At 38.7% G+C, this 19,663-nt stretch overlaps 2 protein-coding genes across 17 annotated transcripts in view; one reads left to right on the top strand and one right to left on the bottom strand.

Annotated features, from left to right (window-relative positions):
- The window catches only part of MFF (mitochondrial fission factor), a 31,604-nt gene extending 30,041 nt beyond the window's left edge, over positions 1-1,563 (top strand). For all 16 annotated transcript variants that reach the window (XM_059167854.1, XM_059167850.1, XM_059167852.1 and 13 more), the window contains one exon: positions 712-1,563. In XM_059167854.1, coding sequence (XP_059023837.1) covers positions 712-843 — 132 coding nt within the window. In that variant the 3' untranslated portion in view covers positions 844-1,563. The remainder of the gene's footprint in view (positions 1-711) is intronic.
- A 6,723-nt stretch (positions 1,564-8,286) lies between these two features.
- TM4SF20 (transmembrane 4 L six family member 20) lies at positions 8,287-19,455 on the bottom strand. Its single transcript, XM_059167866.1, has 4 exons — positions 19,233-19,455; positions 13,993-14,058; positions 10,515-10,666; positions 8,287-8,605 (listed from the first exon to the last, which is right to left on the bottom strand). The coding sequence occupies exons 1-4, from the start codon at positions 19,413-19,415 to the stop codon at positions 8,317-8,319; spliced, it is 690 nt and encodes a 229-aa protein (XP_059023849.1). The 5' UTR covers positions 19,416-19,455; the 3' UTR covers positions 8,287-8,316.
- Between the last annotated feature and the right edge of the window lie 208 nt (positions 19,456-19,663).

Genomic DNA, 19,663 nt, shown 5'->3' with positions numbered 1-19,663 from the left:
GAGCTCTGAAGCTGGGGTGACCCTTTAGAGTTGGAACAAGGGCTGGGCCTTTCATCTCTTCACTATCTGGTTGGATACATGCTGCTGCCCCGGTAAAGGAGCATAAGTGTAGGCAAGGCAGTCGTTCAGCCCAGGGCTGTAACAGTGAGGGCCAGCAGCCAAGGGGACACTCCTAGCAGCTGGAGAATTATTAGCCTTTCAGTGCTAAAGGGTCTGAGTGACAGAGCACAGGGCCCGCTCTAATAGGTTATTTTATGAGATGCTCCCAGTCACTCAGAGAGTGGATGGAGAAGGCAATTAAAGCAGGTTAAAGATGAACAACTGAAGCTGGGTGACAGAAGCTTCTAGAAAGGAGCAGAAGCCCCCATCCTTTCTGCTGTGCTAGGCCTGCCTAAATGTGTACTTACTTGGTCTTTTTGATTGGGATAGCATGCAGTATGCAACAGTGTTCTTGGCCCACACTGAATCAGGGAAGGAAGGAAAATACATTTTTTCTGACTCAGAAATTTGGAGAAGGGAAAAGGAGAAGATTATATCTGTGAATTTAAGCTGTCATGGGTAACATTTTTTCTGCATATAGTTTATTTTGCTCCCAAAGAAACTATTCATTGTTTATAAGAATTCTTTTGAAAGTCATCCTGCTTTATAAGAACCTAATTGCTCTGTGCATTAAAGTTTCTCTTTTGTTTTTTGTCGCGGTTTTTCACTTAGATAATCAAACTAAATAGACGTCTGCAACTTCTAGAAGAGGAGAACAAAGAGCGTGCTAAAAGAGAAATGGTCATGTATTCAATTACTGTAGCGTTCTGGCTTCTTAACAGCTGGCTCTGGTTCCGCCGCTAGAGGTAACCTCAGCTCTCGAAACTCGTGTCTCAACAGCTGGAAATATAAAGCATTTACAAACTTCTTTGTTTCTGTCTTTGCATTGTATGCCGTTTTATAGTCCATGCCCTGAACATGTATTTCTTCCAGAAAGGCGGGGGGAGGGACTGATACTTGCAGAAGTCAAGGTATGTTCTCTCACTCAGCTGTAGTCACTTAAAGCAGATCTGCAGTAACAAACACCTACTTAAAATTCTCCCTTTGCATGTTTTGTAAATAGGCTCTAGTTTGTTTTTTAAAAGGAATTTTTGCCTCATCAGCCCACACAATTTATTCTCCGAATGGGAGCGAGAGTGCATAGGGAATGGATTTAGAAAAGTATCTGTAGAAGAAAAATATTACTTTATTTTGTCCTGTTTCTCAAACACTGTTAGATTGGACAGTTTTGTTAATAGACCCTTTTGCATCCACATTTCAACATTAACACTTCTGAAGTCATGGTCTGGTGGCAGATTTGATAAAGCCAAGGCACTTCATGTTTACCAGTCACCTTCACTAAAGTAATTCCTAACATTTCCAGCAGTTTATCTAATATGCGTGTAAAATGTGCGTTCTTATTTTTATTTTAGTTTTGCAGATGGTTTTCTATAAAGTATGTTTTTACTAAGTCCCTGTGTGAATGATTTAAAAAACTACAGAATAAGGTACAAATGTAGTGTGTTTAATAAACTGTCAACTAAAGCAATGTTTGTCGAAAAATTTTATTTCATCATATTGTTGTGTGAGCTGTATTTCATAGCATATTACCATTAATGAACCCTAGTCTTCTTGTCTCAGAAGGAAATAATGCAGTTAATGACTTGGCTGGTAGCAAGAACCTACTGTGTTCCCTTTCCGATTTCCATCCCAGCAGCAGGCGCTGGTAGCATTACAGGTGGTTTTCTAAGTTGTGGTATCTGTCAGGTGCTTTGGAGGAAAACAGCTGGAGTTGTGTATGCTTTTTGCATTGTAGCATTTAGCTAAGATACTATATCTCATGAACTTTAAGTGTACCAATGAAATCAAATCCTGGGAGGCTCTAGCTCTCAGAATTATCCACCCCCCACACCCCGGCCCGATTTTGTGTTCAGAAACAGAATTTTAGTTAGGTGTAGTATTTGCCACATATCTTCAGTATCTGAATACCTAGGTGGTCAGTGTTAGGAAAAGCAGTTGAGGGAAATTCCTTAGATAGAGGTAGATTTAGTGTTTCTGTTCTTGCTTCTCTTCCATCCTTCCAAAATAAAATACTTGGGGGAAGGATTCCTATGTTTGCTTCCTAAAGTTTACGTGAGTTTGAGGAGATTTTCTTTTTATTCATGAAAATCTTCTGCCTTTTATAACAGCCTAATGATATGATTATATTAATTCTAGCTTTATATACACACACACACACACACACACACATATATATTTTTTTTTTACAAGGTAATTTCTGAATGATCCTCCCAATTAAAACATGAAAATGATGGATAAAATTAGCACTTCTTTTGCTGGGCAGGCATGAAAAGGATTCTTCTAGGGCCAAAAATGAAATAAAAGCAAGCATTCCAGGAGATAAGCAAATACAAAAGCTGTTTTCTCCTGTTAATTTTTACCAAACTCTGGAGACCTAGAACTTTCTCCCTAAGTGGCTGTGCAGAGGGCAGGAGAATACAGTCCCATGTTTTATGCAAGGCACTAGCTGTGACAGGAGATTCCTGCATGAAGCTGGGACCCCAAAAGGCTATACCTCTGGTGAAAGGGTAACTAGGAAATCAACTTACCACCCAAAAGGGGATAATAAAGAAACGTGCCTTCGCCTTGTCACAGATATAAAAATAGAAGAACTTGACTCGGTCACTTGAAAGCCAAGCTATACCAGCTGGTATACTGTTACACCAGCCTCCCTCACCTGGAAGTTGTTCCATCATTGTAAGAAAGTGGTTTTGGAGTTGAGAGGAACCAATTCATTCCTGGTCCAGATGATTAAGAAACACTTGCAGATATTTGAGCTGAGCCTTTAAGTACACACACACACACACACACACACACACACACACACACACACACGATTTCAAAAAGCAGAGGATGAAGAAAAGGTTCCTGGGGCAGGGAACAGTGGGAGAAGAGTTTACAGGGAGGGTCAGTAATACAGTGCTCAACCTAACAGGCTAGTGTCCTACAACTTAAGTACAGAACTCTACCTACAGGTGTTTCTTTTTCTTTTTCTTTTTTTTTTTTCTATATCTAGGAATACTTACTGAAACAGTAGCAGGTTATTTACAGTTTGAGGGATAATTTTAGAAAAATATATTTGCATGAGAGCTTTCCTTCCTTTCTTCTATGAATATCTGTTTTCTAGCTTCTTAATTATGTTTGACATTGAAATTGAACTCTTTGTCTGGGCTCCAAGTTCAAAAAGGCTTAATTTACTGTAACCGCTGTTTACTTACAGTGTTGTTGTGTCAATAAGTAGAAATTCATGTGTGCACCACACTGACCTCTGTAGTGAGCCATTATAGCAGGCCACAAGCCCTGACCTTAAGAAACTGACATATTGATGGAGGAGGGCGGAAGGGAGAGGGAAAGGCTTATTAAAGAATTTGAGGATTATTAAAATGATTTTGTTATGGAGGAAGAACTTGAGATATAAGCTAAAGGGTAGGAAGAGGAGTGTTTCAGATGATGGACATAGCAAAAAAAAAAAGAAAGTGTAAAGATTCCAAAACAAGATTGAACATGGGGTTGGCAGTGAAAAAAAGATCAGTGAGCTTTGTAAATTACTAGATGTACACTGTGTGTGTGTGTGTGTGTGTGTGTGTACATACATGCATTTGTAAGTTTAGGTACCAGAGCAGAGATGGTATCATCCCAAAAGATACTGAACCGCCGGTGGCCCCTAGGCTTTAGGCATTTAATTTATGGCAATCATTTCCACAAGACTAAAAGAGCAAAGAAATAACAGCCATTTCAGCTGAATTGTGCTGAATCTCGTTTGCCAACAGTCCTCTTTTGCCCTCTGACATGAGAGGCTTAAGTTTCTGTCTCTTCATGATCCTGTGGAGAACTAGAGTCATCACACCCATTTCCAAGGCAATGAGAAGATTGGATGCACCATCACTGTTCAGTCAAGTCCATGAGCAGTCATGTTCATTTCATTTGTATTTTAATTTTATGGCTATTAGCAGTTAGGCATTCATTCAGTAAGCATTGACTCACTAAAAGCTAAGTAAAAAAGATAAGTTTCATTAATTCATTTAACAGAATATTTATAATTGCCCTACTTTGTATCAGGCACTGGATTTGGCACCGAGTATACCAGGAGTGAATAAAAGAAACATATCTCTGGACTCATTGAGCTTATGGTCTTATGGGGGGAGAGTAAAATTTAGGAAACAAGCACAAATACAAGTGCTGTGGCCATTGTGATGAGTACTATCAATGGCAGAATGCTAAAAGAGAAAGTTAAGGGAAATCTTCATTAGGTGGTTAGGGAAGACCTCTCAGAAAAACGTGATGGTTGTGTTGAAGTCTGAAGGATGAAGAGGACTTAGCCAGAGAGGAGATGAATGAAGCCTGGGGACTAGGCAGAAGAAAGACCTTGCTAAGGACTGGAAGCAACAAGGAGGTTCCTCAAAAAGTTAAAGATAGACCCTACAACCCAGCAATTGCACTACTAGGTATTTATCCAAAGGATACAAAATAGTGATTTGAAGAGGCAGCTGCATCCCAATGTTTATAGCAGCAAAGTCCACAATAGCCAAAATATGGAAAGAGCCCAGGTGTCTGTCACTGATGAATGGATAAAGAAGATGTGGGATGGATGGATGGATGGATGGATGGATGGATGGATAGATGGATAGAGAGAAAGATACAATGGAATACTACCCTGTACAATGACAACTATAGAACACTTATGAAAGAAATTGAGGAAGGCACAAAGAAATGGAAAAACACTTCATGTTCCTGGATTGGAAGAGCAAATATTGTTCAAATGTCTATGCTAAAGCAATCTACACATTTGAAGTAATCCCTATCAAAATAATACCAGCATTTTTCAGAGATAGAATAAACAATTCTAAAATTTGTATGGAACCAGAAAAGACCGCGAATAGCCATTACGTTGAAAAAGAAAACCAAAGCTGGTGGCATCACAATTCCAAACTTCAAGCTGTATGACAAAGCTGTAATCATCAAGACAGTATGGTACTGGCACAAAAACAGACACATAAGTCAATGCAAATGAATAAAGAAATGAGAAATAGACCCACAACTCTATGGCCAGCTAATCTTCGACAAAGCAGGAAAAGAATATCCAATGGAAAAAAGACCGTCTCTTCAACAAACAGTGTTGGGAAATTGGACAGCAGCATGCAGAAGAATGAAACTGGGTCACTTTCTTACACCACACACAAAAACTCAAAATGAATGAAAGACCTAAATGTGAGATAGGAATCCATCAAAATCCTAGAGGAGGACACAGGCAGCAACCTCTTTGACCTCAGCCATGGTAACTTCACACATCTCCAGAGGCAAGGGAAACAAAGGGGGAAATGGACTATTGGAACTTCATCAGGATAAAAGCTTAACAGCAAAGGAAACAATCAAAACTAAATGGCAACCAACAGATGGCAACCAACAGAATGAGAGAAGATATTTGCAAATGATGATGGATAAATATCTAGTATCCAGAGTCTACAAAGAACTTACCAGCCTAACACCCAAAAAATAAAAACTCCAGTTAAAAACTAGAAGACAGGGACAGACATTTCTCCAAAGAAGACATACAGTTGGCTAACAGATACATGAAAAAATGCTCAACATCACTCATCGTCAGGGAGATAAAAATCAAAACCATGGTGCAATACCACCTCACACCTGTCAGAATGGCTAAAATTAGCAACTCAGGAAAAAGCAGATGTTGGCAAGAATGAAGAGAAAGGTGAACCCTCTTACGCTATTGGTGGGAATGCAAACTGGTACAGCCACTCTGGAAAAATAGAGTTTGGAGATTCCTCAGAAAGTTAAAAATAGAGCTACCCTATGACCCAGCAATTGCACTATTAGGTATTTGCCCAAAGGATATAAAAATGCTGATTCAGAGGGGCACATGTACCCCAATGTTTATAACAATATTATCTGCAATAGTGAAAATATGGAATGAGCTCAAATGTTCATCAACAGATCAATGGATAAAGAAGATGTGGTATAGACATACAATGGAATATTACTCAGCCATCAAGAAGGATGAAATCTCGCCATTTGCAATGACATGAATGGAACTAGAAGGTATTATGCTAAGTGAAATAAGTCAGAGAAAGACAAATACCATATGATTTCAATCATGTGGAATTTAAGAAACAACAGAGGAACATAGAAGGGAGGAAAATAAAAGATGACAAACGATAAGAGACTTAACTATAGGGAACAAATGGACAGTTGCTGGAAGGGAGGGGACAGGGAGATGGGGTAACTGGGTGATGAGCATTAAGGAGGGCATGTGATGTAATGAGCACTGCATGTGATATGCAATTGATGAATCTCTAAATTCTACCTCTGAAACTAATAATACACTTATACGTTAACTTGAATTTTAAAAAATGTTTTGTTTTGTTTTTTAAAAAGCTGATGAATAAATAAATGATGAGAAGGACATGGTTCCTGCTCTCTCAAATTTTCTGGTAGTAGTGGACACACAAACATTTATGTTACTTCGTGACAGGTAAGGTAACAGTGGTCTGGGTAAGTGCTAGCTTAGTTTGTTGGAATCCTGCACCCTGGGAAAGCTTTTTCAAGTAAGACACCCTGAAGCTAGACCTTAAGGATAAATAGGCCTATAAAATAGGAGTATAGGTAAAAGGTCTCTATATAGGAAATAGATTCGGGAAAAAAAAAAAAAAAAAAAAGCCTGTGTGTGCTTCTGATGTTACTAATTTTGGGGGGCAGCTATAATGTAGATATTGAAAATTATTTCTAGAAACTTAAGCCCAGTAAACTTAAATAATTGAAGTAAAATGCAGGAATGATCACATTCAGAAAATTGGATTTTCAGTTTTGTCTTTCATAACATCTTAATATAGTAAATGCAGGTTTTTTAATTCTATCTTTTAAAAATTGACATGTATAGAAAGCAGCTTTTGAATTCAGACTGGCACTTTTTTTTTTTTGTAAGCATTTTTTTTTAATTGTGGAAGAATGCAAACAGGAAAATAGAAGAGTATAATGGATTACCATATACCTGTCACCTAAATATAACATTTTTCCATAGCTTTTGGCTGAAGTATTTTAAGAACATGATATTTCCCCCAAAACAGAAATATACATTTCTTTAAAAATAAGAAGATTTTCGTGTGTAACCATAAAACCATTGTCAGGACTAAAAATGTTAGCAATAATTCTTTGACATCACCTAAACCAATCTCCCCTCCCTCCCTGCCTGCCTGCCTGCCTGCCTTTCTGCCTTTCTTCCTTTCCTTCCTATCCCTTATCTGTCTATCTAAGTAGGCTCTACGCCCAACATGGGACTTGAACAAATGACCCAGAGATTAAGAGTCATACATACCTCTGACTAAGCCAGCCAGGCGTCCCCCTAAACCAATACTTGTACAGGCCTCCCCAGTTATCCCCCAATGAAATGAGTCTACAGAAGACATTTCATTGAATCCTGCCTCTTTGTTCTCTTAATCTGGAATAGTTCCCTCAGCCCAGCCCACCTTTTATCTTTCCTATATATATTTTCTTGTGGAAAACGGGGCTACTGTGTGTTTATTGCCCCACCTTTTGGATTTGTCTGACTATGCCCTCTTCTCCAGATTGTCTATAAGCTGGAAATTAGGTCTAAAACCATTCAGGCTATCTGTTTTGTTTTGTTTTGTTTTGTTTTTTAGTGTAAATAAATAAAGTTCCATATTTTCGCTTCCAGGATGACTTCGGTTCCTTCCTGTCCTCTGTCCCTCCCCATCTTCGTTCTCTTTCCCCTTCCCTCCCTTCTCCCTCCACACTTGAGAATATACAATTTAAAAATTCGAATAGTACAGAAGTATCAAAAGGTACAAAACAAATTGAAAACTTCTCTCTACCTTTCCCCAAAGTCAACCACTGATGATTGTTTTTGCTTTGTATATGAAAGGCTGATTTTTTTTTTTTAACACCTCAAAGATGACTTTTGGCCTAAAGTGACTGATAACAGCTTTCTAGACAGTGTTCCATTTTTGAACTTCTAAAAGAATGTCTTTTTATTTTTTTAAAGATTTTATTTATTTATTTGAGAGAACACAAGTTGGAGGGAGGGGCAGACAGCCTGCTGAGCAGGGACCCTGATGCAGGACTTGATACCAGGACCCTGGGATCATGACCTGAGCCAAAGGCAGCCGCTTAACCAACTGAGCCACCCAGATACCCCAAGGAGTGTCTTTTAAATGCAATTCTCAAATGATTCAAAACTGCTAATATTTCTATTTTATTACCATGAAACTAAACAATTCTACTTCTCCGTTTAGTGACCCCACACAGACAGCCAAGGAAACCGATGGCCATCTGACTGAGCCCAAACAGGAGCTCCAGAATCCCCACGAGCAGTAGGCCTAAAAACACCGAGAAGTGGATCACCCTGTGTTTGTTTTCTTCAGAGTCGAAGTTCAAGGTATGCTTTCTCCAGTCACTGGCTGTGACGCCATTGATGGTGAGATTATCAAAATCAGGAGGAGCGACACAAGACTCACTGAAGAACCACTGCAGATTGAAGGAGTCTGGATCAATGTCACTGAAATGAAAGAAATGACAGGAGGTTTTCAGGAATATCACTTACCATGAAAAGACTGCATCATCGTGCCCAGAAAAGGGCAAGTATACTAAAACAGCAAGTCCTTTGAAATACTATGTCCAGAAACTATAGCTAAGACCCAAGTTTCTGATCATGTGTCCATGTACTCTGATCTCTACAAAACTCTTACTGAGTATCTGTCCCCTCCCTCAACCAGCATTTCTAGAGTACCTACTCTTGGGTTGAACCATATGAAATTTTCTGTGTTGGAAATAACTGAATATTCTTAATCTCCCATGATTCAACCTAATTATACAGGTGTTCCATTACTTGCTAAAGACATGTAAAGTAAGGTGCTCCCTGCCCCTGCAGGGAGCTCAGTTCTTCCTACAAAATGGCAGCGTTGCATCTGCTCTCAAAAGGGCTGTGCAAATTTTACTGACAAAAGGCATGTTAAAAAAAAAAAAAAAAAGTCTGATTAAAGGGATTTGTGCCCATTGTAACAAGGTTTGGAAAATGAGAGACTTCTAACCCAAACGTGATCTACCCTAAGATGGTTGTTCCCTCAGTTTACTACCAAGTAAGGCTAAGTGGTCTTAGAGAGTTTGCATTTCTGGATACCAACAACTCACATTTATCCTGGGAAGACAACAGTATTTTTGGCACATGGAAAGGGAGTATGCTTTCTGCAGTTTGCAGCAAGCCTAGCATCAGTCTTGGAACTCTTTCTCCCCAGCTGGAGTGGCTCTCATCTCCAGAGCTTAGCCAGGTGCCCGGTGAGTTATTCTCTCCTAAGGGCTGAATGTGTAGAGCATCTGTGCTTGACATCTTTTATTTTGAACTTCAGATCTAGGAAAGGGAATTTTTTGTTTTGATTTTAATTCACAACAACTGCAGTATGCAAATTTTGAGGGATTATTCTTTTTTAGGGTAGCAGGAGAAAAGGAGGGGGAAATTTTTTTTTTCATGTATTTACAAAAGTGAATTCTGGTTATTTTCAAAAACTGAGCAACATATAGATAAGCAAGAATTAGATTGTTCTTTTCTTCCAGTTTTACAGACTGTGCCTAGATTCAGGCACAGAACCATCTTTCAAGTCTGAAATGAGCCACTTACAAGTAACTCCTCTATATTGTCACTATATGAGTTAAACTTGATTCATTCCCATGCCTGCAGTATATTTATAGTACGTCTGCATGAATCCATCAACTGCTTTTGTTTCTTTTAGGGCTTATAAGTAAGGCTCTAGATTTTATGTATTGTGTTTTTATTCATTTTTTTAATTATAAAAGTAACATATGCTTAGGGCTTAGAAACTGAGTTTGGAAGTGTAGAAATGCAGTGCTCCCTTCACTCCTCCAGGGCATCCTCTATAACCATTCTCAAAAAAAAAGTTTCTGGCATATATTTCTAGAAATTCTTTAGACACATATATACTTGCAGCCATAGATTTTTTTTTTTTTAAAGATTTTACTTATTTATTTGACAGAGATCACAAGTAGGCAGAGAGGCAGGCAGAGAGAAAGGAAGAAGCAGGCTCCCCGGTAAGCAGAGAGCCCAATGTGGGGCTCAGTCCCAGGACCCTGAGATCATGACCTGAGCCAAAGGCAGAGGCTTTAACCTGCTGAGCCACCCAGGCGCCCCGGCAGCCACAGATTTTTAAAAGAAAAGGATAAACCATCTGAGTCAACTACTCCTTCTAGACAAGATTCCTGCCCCCCACCACCCCACAAACCATTCTGAGTGGTTCTTCCATTTCTATGAGGTTGTGCCAATTGAGATTAATGTGCTAAATCCCTAAGAACCTGTGTTTCAGTCATTCCATCAAAGAAGAACGTGTCAGCACCACACTATTCTCATGGAGCTAGCTGAAGCATGTGAGACAATCTGTGAAAATCAGGATACTCACCTCAAATTTTTGAATGAAAATTCACAATTGAAAGTGCTGTTCTCTTGAGAGTTACAAATGAGAGGACCTTCCGAGAGAGCCAGGATAGATACCAACATGCAATACACAGCACCAATGACCGTGATGACATTCAGAAGTGATGACAGAAACATCTGGAAAACAAAGAAGAAGCACTGGTGTATGTTCTCACGTGTTCCTGGACTATTTCGAGACTCAGCAGCACATGCAGACTTCTGACCAACCGCTGCTGGTCTCTGGTGCCCCTGTGGTCCTAGGTCTTAAGATCTCCATTTGATTAGGTCTGATTTATCAAAGAACAAAGAGGGCAAAGTCTCTGCCATTTGATTAGACTTACTAAAAGATTGTTGGACTTGCTACTGTTTTTGGAAAATCTGTACCTTTTTACACCCTGAGCCTTGTCCACTTCAAGGGACCACTGACATCTAGTACCTCCTCCCCATTCTGTGTACTTCCTACTTCACAGAACCTGGTCTAGATCTTAACCACCACATTTTGGCATCTGGTCTCCTGACTCCCAAATCTTTCATCCAGATTTGGCCCTAATGCTATGAAAGGTCAGTGGTCCCCATTCTGCTGAGATCAGTCAATAGCGTCATGTTAAGCACAGAGCTTCTCAACCTCAATACTGCCAACATTGGGCATTTTGTTTTGGGGCCTTTCCTGTACATTCTGGATTGTTTGGCAGCATCGCTGGTCTCTACTCCACTAGATACCAGTAGCTGTCCCTCCAAAGTGTTGACAGCCAAAAGTGTCCTGGACACTGCTGAATGTCCCTCTGGGGGGCAGAACTGCTCCAGTGAAGAACCATGTTGTGTCAGGGAGAAAAGCTGTAAGCCTTTAAGCGCCTTTCATTTCATGAGTGAGAGTCAGAGAAAGCAGAAAAAAGGCATGAAATTTGCCAATAGGAAATGTTATGGCCCAAATGAAAGTTGGTATATGTGTATGCTTTTCAGAAAAAAAAAGCTCTGTGTTGTTTCAGTGAAGTTGTTAGTCAATGATAATTATGAGTTAAAATATGCAGAGATGAAGGAATACTTGTCCTTTTCCTTGGGTCCGATAATACTGCCACTTCCAGAGGGTTCAGGAGACGTGGCTTTAATGAGTAGGCAGAATAAGGGGCTTCTTTATGTACCTCATGCATGTTGTTGCATATATTATCTCATTTAACCCTTTCAATAACCCCAAGAGATAGATACTATTATTCCCACTTTAAGGATGAGAAAAATATAATTCAGGGAGGTTGGCAAACTGTCAGAATCTCACAACTGGTAAATGCTTGTGCTCAGATTTTAATCACTACATCAGAATTCTTCGAGCTAAAAGCAGAGAATGATGGATTTGGAGTCTAATTCAAATCCAGATTCTTCCACACTACTGTGGCCTGTGCAAGTTACTTAATTTGCACACCAAGAAGTGCACTATTTATATTTTGGTCATTTATTCTTTCTAACTTCTTATCACTACAAAGGGGCCTGGCTTTAGAACGGGCTCTTGGGGATCTGAATTCCCCCAAGTGGGGGGTTTATGTAAATGACTCAGCAAAACCAAAGCATTTGGAAACAAAACCAAGAAGTGGACAAAGGGAAGGAGCAAGACACAGTTAAAGTAGGGGAAATAGTTGGAATAGTTAATACAGGAGATAAGCCTTGGTGACCCCATTACCCACCCAAGCTAGCCTTTGTCGCCTTTATGATGCTTTGGTCTTTTCTCAACTTGGAAGATAAGTGATATGACTTAAGCACCAGTCTTCCCAGGGCTGCCACAAAGTGAGAAAAGTGCTTAGGAACACTTTATTGCATCTACTCAATATAAGCTGGAAATTTTAATTAAATAACCAGCACCACTATTATTAACAGAGCATGAGCAGTATTACATAGCATTCCCTACCCCTTGGCACTCTAGAGTTCCTATAACTTCTTGGCACGTAATAATCTGTAATGTTGCAGAAGCATGAAAATTCCAATAACTTTCAAGGTTGGTATGGGGGAGCAAAACCTGCAGAGTTAAGCCCAACACCTGCATGAAAAGGTGTCTTGCTTCACAACTTACTGTCCTCCAAGGACAGAAGAAACTTAAGTGATCATTGAAAAGATGACTTGTCATTAAAGGTATGTAGGGGGGAAAGATTCTTAAGGGAAATATGATTTGACACAAAAATCTATAGAAGTGTTTTGATATTTTAGAGTTCAGGGATTTAGATATAGCTCAAGATATCTTTCTCAAGAATGTAAGTACAATATAGAGGTAATAAAAAGTCAACTGCAAATTATAAGTTAAAAAGAAAAGTACCAGAGAGGAGAAACTGAAAACTAGTATTTATTAAATTTCTATGGTATATAAGGAACAAAGATGTAGTATCAACAATTAGCAAAGTAATTATAATCCTAGATAAATATCAAGTGTCAGAAAAGAGTACTTTTTAAAAATATAAATATTAATACAGATATAAATATGCACACTTTTAAACCCTAGCTCTCACCCCTGGGATCATATTAGAATCACCTATATTGGTTTTGAAAAATACTGAATCTCTGGGGGCCACCAGGCATTGATATTTTTAAGATTGTTCTGGGTGACTCTGATGTTCTCATAAGGCTGAGCACCATAAAACCTCAAGATAATCCAGGAATATTTACTATGACGGCTTGTTTATTGATCCAGCCCACCACTCCTTAGAGAATAACAAGAGACCTCAGTGTTGCTTATAATAACAACCGTGGCATATATAGTGTAAATATTGTGAATTTTGGAGCCTGGTGGATTTGGACAAAAATTCACCTACTTATTAGCTGTGCTACCCTGGCAAATTATTTGCTTTCTCTGAGCATCAATTTCTCAGTCAATGAAACAGACACCATAATATTTCCCACTTAGTGGTTTTGAGAGAATTAAGCAAGATTGTAGCGTTGGAAGGGTTCCGACCATAATAACGTTAGGCTAATGAATATTCACTTCCTTTACTTTTAACTTAGTTACAATTTTATACTTAATGAGTACACAGTAAATGTTTGAAAATAAATAACCATTGTCTCCTTTAACTGGATAAGGACAATTATTTTGATCGTAGCAAACCAATCTTTCATAGAATTGAGGATACACTTTCCCAAAGTCTTCTACATACACCACGAAAATGACAAGTATTTGAGAATTATGAAATTGATTACAGCTCTGGGTATAACTTCCAAATCTCCTTTCTTTGAAAGCCTTTAGGTTATTGAAACTGAAGATTGAGGAAAGGTCTGAAGACTGACTCGAAAGCTTAATTCTTATGGGGAAAAAAAGAAAAAAGATAAACTTTGCACTTTCCATATTATCATATAATTACTGTAAATTGCATGTTTCTATGACTGTGGTCCTGCCACTGTTGGGCAGATAGTGATGACTCGGGAAGCTTTGCTGCTGTGTCAGTAACTGAATGTTCCTGCGCTTTGGCTCGAGGCCGATGGTCCATACTCACTCCAGTTCTGTTGTTGCAGCACGCTCTTTTTCTTGCTGCCAAGGACATTGTTGTTGCTGGAATGACCTGGAAATCACATCAACAGGAAAGATGAATATGATTTCTTCTCATCAGATGAGAAAAGCAGTCATCTCCACCTCCCAGCAGTTGTGGGAAATCAAGGCTCAAGGGAAATTTGGCAATATCCCTTGATCTTGTGCACTTTGGGATCCCCATTTCAAACACAAAGATTAAAGTGGGGAAGGGCTGGGGCATTTCAGGACAACAGCTTCAAATTCTTCCATCTACATTCTTACTTGACTTTCATCTTTAGAGAGAATTGGATTTTAAATGGATTAGAGTGAGTTAGTTACTCATTATTTTGGAAGGAATATTTCTGAAAGAATTGTTTGCATCATCCAAATTTTCCCTTTTTTCTTTCTTCCTCTTCTTCTTTTTTTTTTTTTGTTACTATAATCTATGACCATTTATTCAATTTCCCAAAAATTGTATAAATTAATCTGGCAAGAACCCAGAAAGGAAACTGCCTGACAGTTGGGAACTAAGAATTCTGTCACCACCCTCTCCCACTTCTGAACTTCCCTCCTACCCTCAGGGTCACCACCATCTTGCCAGTCGCCAAATTTATGTCCGGAGCATTATTTTTTTTTAAAGATTTTATTTATTTATTTGACACAGAGAGATCTCAAGTAGGCAGAGAGGCAGGCAGAGAGAGAGGAAGGGAAGCAGGCTCCCTGCTGAGCAGAGAGCACAATGTGGGGCTGGATCCCAGGACCCTGAGAACATCACCTGAGCCGAAGGCAAAGGCTTAACCCACTGAGCTACCCCGGCACCCCCAGAGAATTATTTTTGGTTCCACATTCTCCTTTCTGCTCATGTATCCATGACAGTTCATGACCTCACTTTACACTGCTGTTTGGGAAAACTGCATATAGTGCCTTCTATGTCAAGGGAGATGTACATCAGTGAGGAAAACTGTGAGAAATGATGCCACATTCTCAGGATTAGGTTTCAATTTTGAGTAATATCCACTCAGCAGTTATGACTAGAAATTCTTACTGGAAAAAAGTTTGTAACATTGAAGAGTGAAATGTAAATCATTTCCTTCCACTGTAGAAATTTTAGCCATGAGCTTTTCCTGCTCTCTCAGCACAACTGCCCTAAAGCAGCTCTCTCTTTTCCCTCCCACTCTTGTTTTCTAATGTTTTATTGAGTTCTAACAACAGGCCAGCTACTGTTGTAGGTGTTGAACATGGTTCAGTTCATTCCAGCTTCAGAACAATCCCATGAGGTGGGCGCCAGTATTACGCCCAGTTCACCAATGAGAAAACTGAGACACAAGTTTGAGTGACTGGCCTATGAAAGTGGATGAGTTGGGGACCCAAATCTAGGCACTTGGGGGCCAGAGCCCAGAGGCTCAACCATGATTCTACACTGGGCAATTCTGATAGATCTCCCCTCCTTCATACGGTCTATTCATTCTTATCCTTCCCCTTCTGCAGCTCCACCTGGCTCATCTCATCATCTAACTCTTACTGCTCTTTCCCTGATACTTCTTTTCAAGCCCACATACTCCTTTGTTCTTTTAGACCAGGTCTAAGATTTACACCTTACAAGGCAGCCTCCCTGACAGACTTTACCCCGCTCTAACCATGGGCTGACTCCATGTCACTTGTGGAGAACACGGTATTGTTCTCAAGCTTTGCTTATATATTGCCCTGAACACCAACACTGTTATAATTCAGGGGGCACATGGATGTCTGACAGCCCAGCTACTCTGAGGCATACCTGAGAGCCCAGAAGAAAAGGAAAATAAATTCGTTTAGCTCTCAAATAGGTGTCAGCATTCATGGACTAAACTTCTTTTGTTGTACTCACAAGCTATCCTGTCTTCTGGACTTAAGGAGAAATAATTCAGAACAGAAACTGGCAAGCTGTGGGCCACCATCTTTTTTCAAAGTTTTATTAGAATACAGCCATGCCCATTCACTTACATATTGTACGTGGCTGCTTTCACACATCAATGGCACAACTGAATAGTTATGAGAGAGACTGGATCGCGAAGCTTCAAATACTATCTGGCTCTTTATAGAAAAAGTTTCCCAACCCCTGATTTAGAAATGTAATGAGTCCATTAAAGTTGACACAACATTAAGTTACAGCTTAAATGTATAAATCATTCCATTTTCCTTATCAATGTAAATTAAACTCTAACTTTCTGAAAGATTAATTTATTTCAGAGATGCTGAACATTTACTTTCATAGTTCTTTTCCTTTGCAAACGTGTTTTATAAAGTAACAATGGCCTGTGGTATATGTATCCTCACCCAGTTGACTTCATGACATCTTAACACATCTTTGTTCCATTCTTATGTGTAACTTGATAATTCACTGTATTTCAACCATTTTGCCCATTCAAAGTTTCGGAACTAAGATGGACAATAAAATGTGATTTTTTTTTAAGTCATCTCTATAACCAATGCAGGACTCGAAACCACAACCTGGAGATAAAGAGTTGCACCTTCCACCAACTGAACAGGCACCCCTGAATTGTACAATATGTATGTGTGTACATATGTAACTAAGTTATAATAAGTTTTCCAGATAATATCCTGTGAAAATGAGTAATGAACTACTCTTTCTTTTCAATTCCTAAGTACATTTAAATGCATGAGTTTTTGTGAAATCAAAAATCTTGATAGACTTTTATTTTTATAAAAATATTTTTTATTTTTTCTTATACATACCAATACTTTTATCCAGTTTTAAAAGTAAGGTAGTATATGATTTTACAAATGAAGTACAAGAAAGCTTTTAGATCATTAAAATACTGATAGAAGGCAAACTTTCGGGATTTTCCTAAGTACTTGAACATGACAGTAAAACACAAAGCCATAGCTCATCATGAATATAAAAACTACAATTTGAAAATTCTTGTCATACATAATATCTTCTAATTTTGGTTAACATTCAACAATTTGTTCTATGTTTAGACTTTAATAATTGATAAATTATCATTATGTAAGAAGTACACTCAATGAATAAGTTCAGACTTTCAACCAATCTCATATAATAATAAAATGACCTTTATATTTTTTAGAGGAAACATTTCAAGTCTTTCTTTTTAGTGCCTGGGAAAAAAAATAATATGTATTGATTTTTCCACGTAACAGTTGGTAATTGAAGATAATTACGGAACATCTCTTAGTCATGGTTTCAAAAGATGAAAAGGTTCTCTTCTCTTTTCACTGACTCATAAAACCATAAAATGATTGTGCATTTTATGAAGTAATCAATAATGAATTCCATAGTTATTATCAGCTACCAACTGCAAAATCGCCAGTTTATGAAGAACATTTAAAATGCCATAGCAATTTTAGAAAATTTCAAGAACTCTGACAAGAGTGCTATCACAAGCAGTGAATGCTTCCTTATTAACTTTTTTTTGTGTTTACAAGTATATGAAGAGTTCAGTATTTTGGATGATTCCCTTTGAAAAAGATACTCTTCTATATTCTGTTTATAGTCAAGGATTATGAAAATGTACCTGTACTCTGAGACCTTCTATCACCTACCAGTTTGCTTGTGAGCCTAGTCTAGAGTTTGAGGCTCAGTCTATAAAACAACTATTGAAGTTTTCAAGTTGTTTACTGCCTCGATGACATTCTACAATACTGTGTAATAGAGATCCCTCATGTGATTCCAGATCTTCATTAATATTTATTGAGGATCATAAAGTAAATGTAGTCATAGAACAAGGAAGTCCAGATTTTCTGGAACTGTTTCACAGATTTATATCACCTTCCTATGCTTCAGTTTCGTGGCCACTTAAATTTATGGAGAAGGTTATGGATTTTGTCTTTCCCCTTTGTCAACAGGAGACAGACGTTGAGGATTATGGTGGTAAAACAGAGCCTTAGAATCAGATAAATCTGGAATTGAGTTTCACACCTACTATGTGCCTTGTTAACATTCCTAACCTTCTGCTTGCTGATCTGTTAAAATACAAATGATAGTATCTGCTTAGCCAGATTATTAAATGAAATGAGATAGTGTAAAATGTGAACCGTAGCTGGCACTCAACAGAACTCTCTGTGGGCCCTTCTCTGTGTCTTCACCTCTTCATCTTCCTTCCCTCCTCCCACTGACAAAAACACACATAGAATGTAGGTATGTACCATCATTATGCTCTGTTATTGCTAGCAAGACATTGTTTTTAACTGAGATGGGGTTCATACTAGAACCAATTTATACTTAAAGCGACATGAGTCATTCTACATGGATTGTTTTCACACAATCCATGATGAACTTCTAGCTAGATGAACTTCTAGTAGCTTCATGAAAATTGCCATTATTGGTTAGACTTAGCCAGCTGCTCCTGGCTTCTGGTCTAAGCAAGATGCATGGAAGCTCATGCTACTTAAGTAGGGGAAGCTTCTAGAAAGGCAGAAAGCAGACACAAATGTTGGCAGTTGCATCATGGTTGAGCACTGTTGCTCACTTCCTCTTAGCCTGGAAGGAAACTCTCAGGGTTGTTTGAAGAAATAGCCCTTCTACCTAAAGCAAGGTGAATAGATTGCTCACAACGTTAAAGGTTAAGAAACCATCGACTTTGGGGGAATGCTTCCTAAAATGGCCTTTTGGTGCCAGAGTGGTCTCCACTCCAGTGTGCCAGCCAAAGATAAATTTTTATCTAAAGTTTAACACGTAATGACCCAAGAGCACTTCCACAGAAGTCGGGGATAAGACCAGCAGCAGTGACTCATCATCACTGAAACACACACACACACACATCCACACAAAAGTTCATTTCTCTGACATTAATCAGACTCCCTTGGGTAGCACTTCCCACTCCCGTATTCCTGTGAATACTTTGAGACTAGTATTGGCAAAGGAAAGCTGAGGGGAAGGATTCAAAACATCTTGAACACTAACTATAAAGCTTAGAAGAATGGCATAACACATGTGAAGAAATATGATAGATAGCAATCCAACAAACTTTTATCAAATTATTAATTTTGTTGCCCAAACTTTCTAGTCCATACCACCATTTATTTAAATTTACTTAAATTTTCATTCTTCACTGATGCCAGTGAATTAATACCATTAATACCATTCCACTGCTCCTGATGATATCCTCAGCCAAGGCATAGCCCACCATCAAGCTGAAAGATGGTGTTTGGGAGTTTGGTAAAATAGGCAGCCTTTTCTCCAAATCAAGCCAAATAAATGTTACTCACCATCACACCTGCTCCTATAATCCCTGGGAACCACCACTCAAAGCAAGAGATGGGGTTGTGAAAAACTTTGCCTTCATCCACAAAGTTTAAAATGAGAGGAATTGCATTGAGAACTATTCCCAATATAAGTAGAAACAATAAGCTGAATCCATTGCAGGATGTCCATCCCTCACAACAGGTCATGGTCACCCCCTGGTTCAATGAGAAATCCTGTCAGTGTGGCTGCTGGTGTGGCACTGTCTTGCCTTTTACCCTGAGCCTTCTAGTTAAAGTTTAGAACTTATGAAAAATAACTGTATAAAGTTCAGAGTCCATCCAGGAGGGCAGGGCATTATTATGAGAACTGGTAGAGGAAGTAAGTTGGGTTTCTTTCTTTCCTTCTTTCTTTCTTTCTTTTTTTTTTTTTTTTGTAGTTTGTTAAATATTTATTA

The sequence above is a fragment of the Mustela lutreola genome, chromosome 3 (assembly GCF_030435805.1).
Source record: "Mustela lutreola isolate mMusLut2 chromosome 3, mMusLut2.pri, whole genome shotgun sequence".
Classification (NCBI taxonomy): Eukaryota; Metazoa; Chordata; class Mammalia; order Carnivora; family Mustelidae; genus Mustela; species Mustela lutreola.
This window is presented reverse-complemented; position numbering and strand designations above follow the sequence as displayed.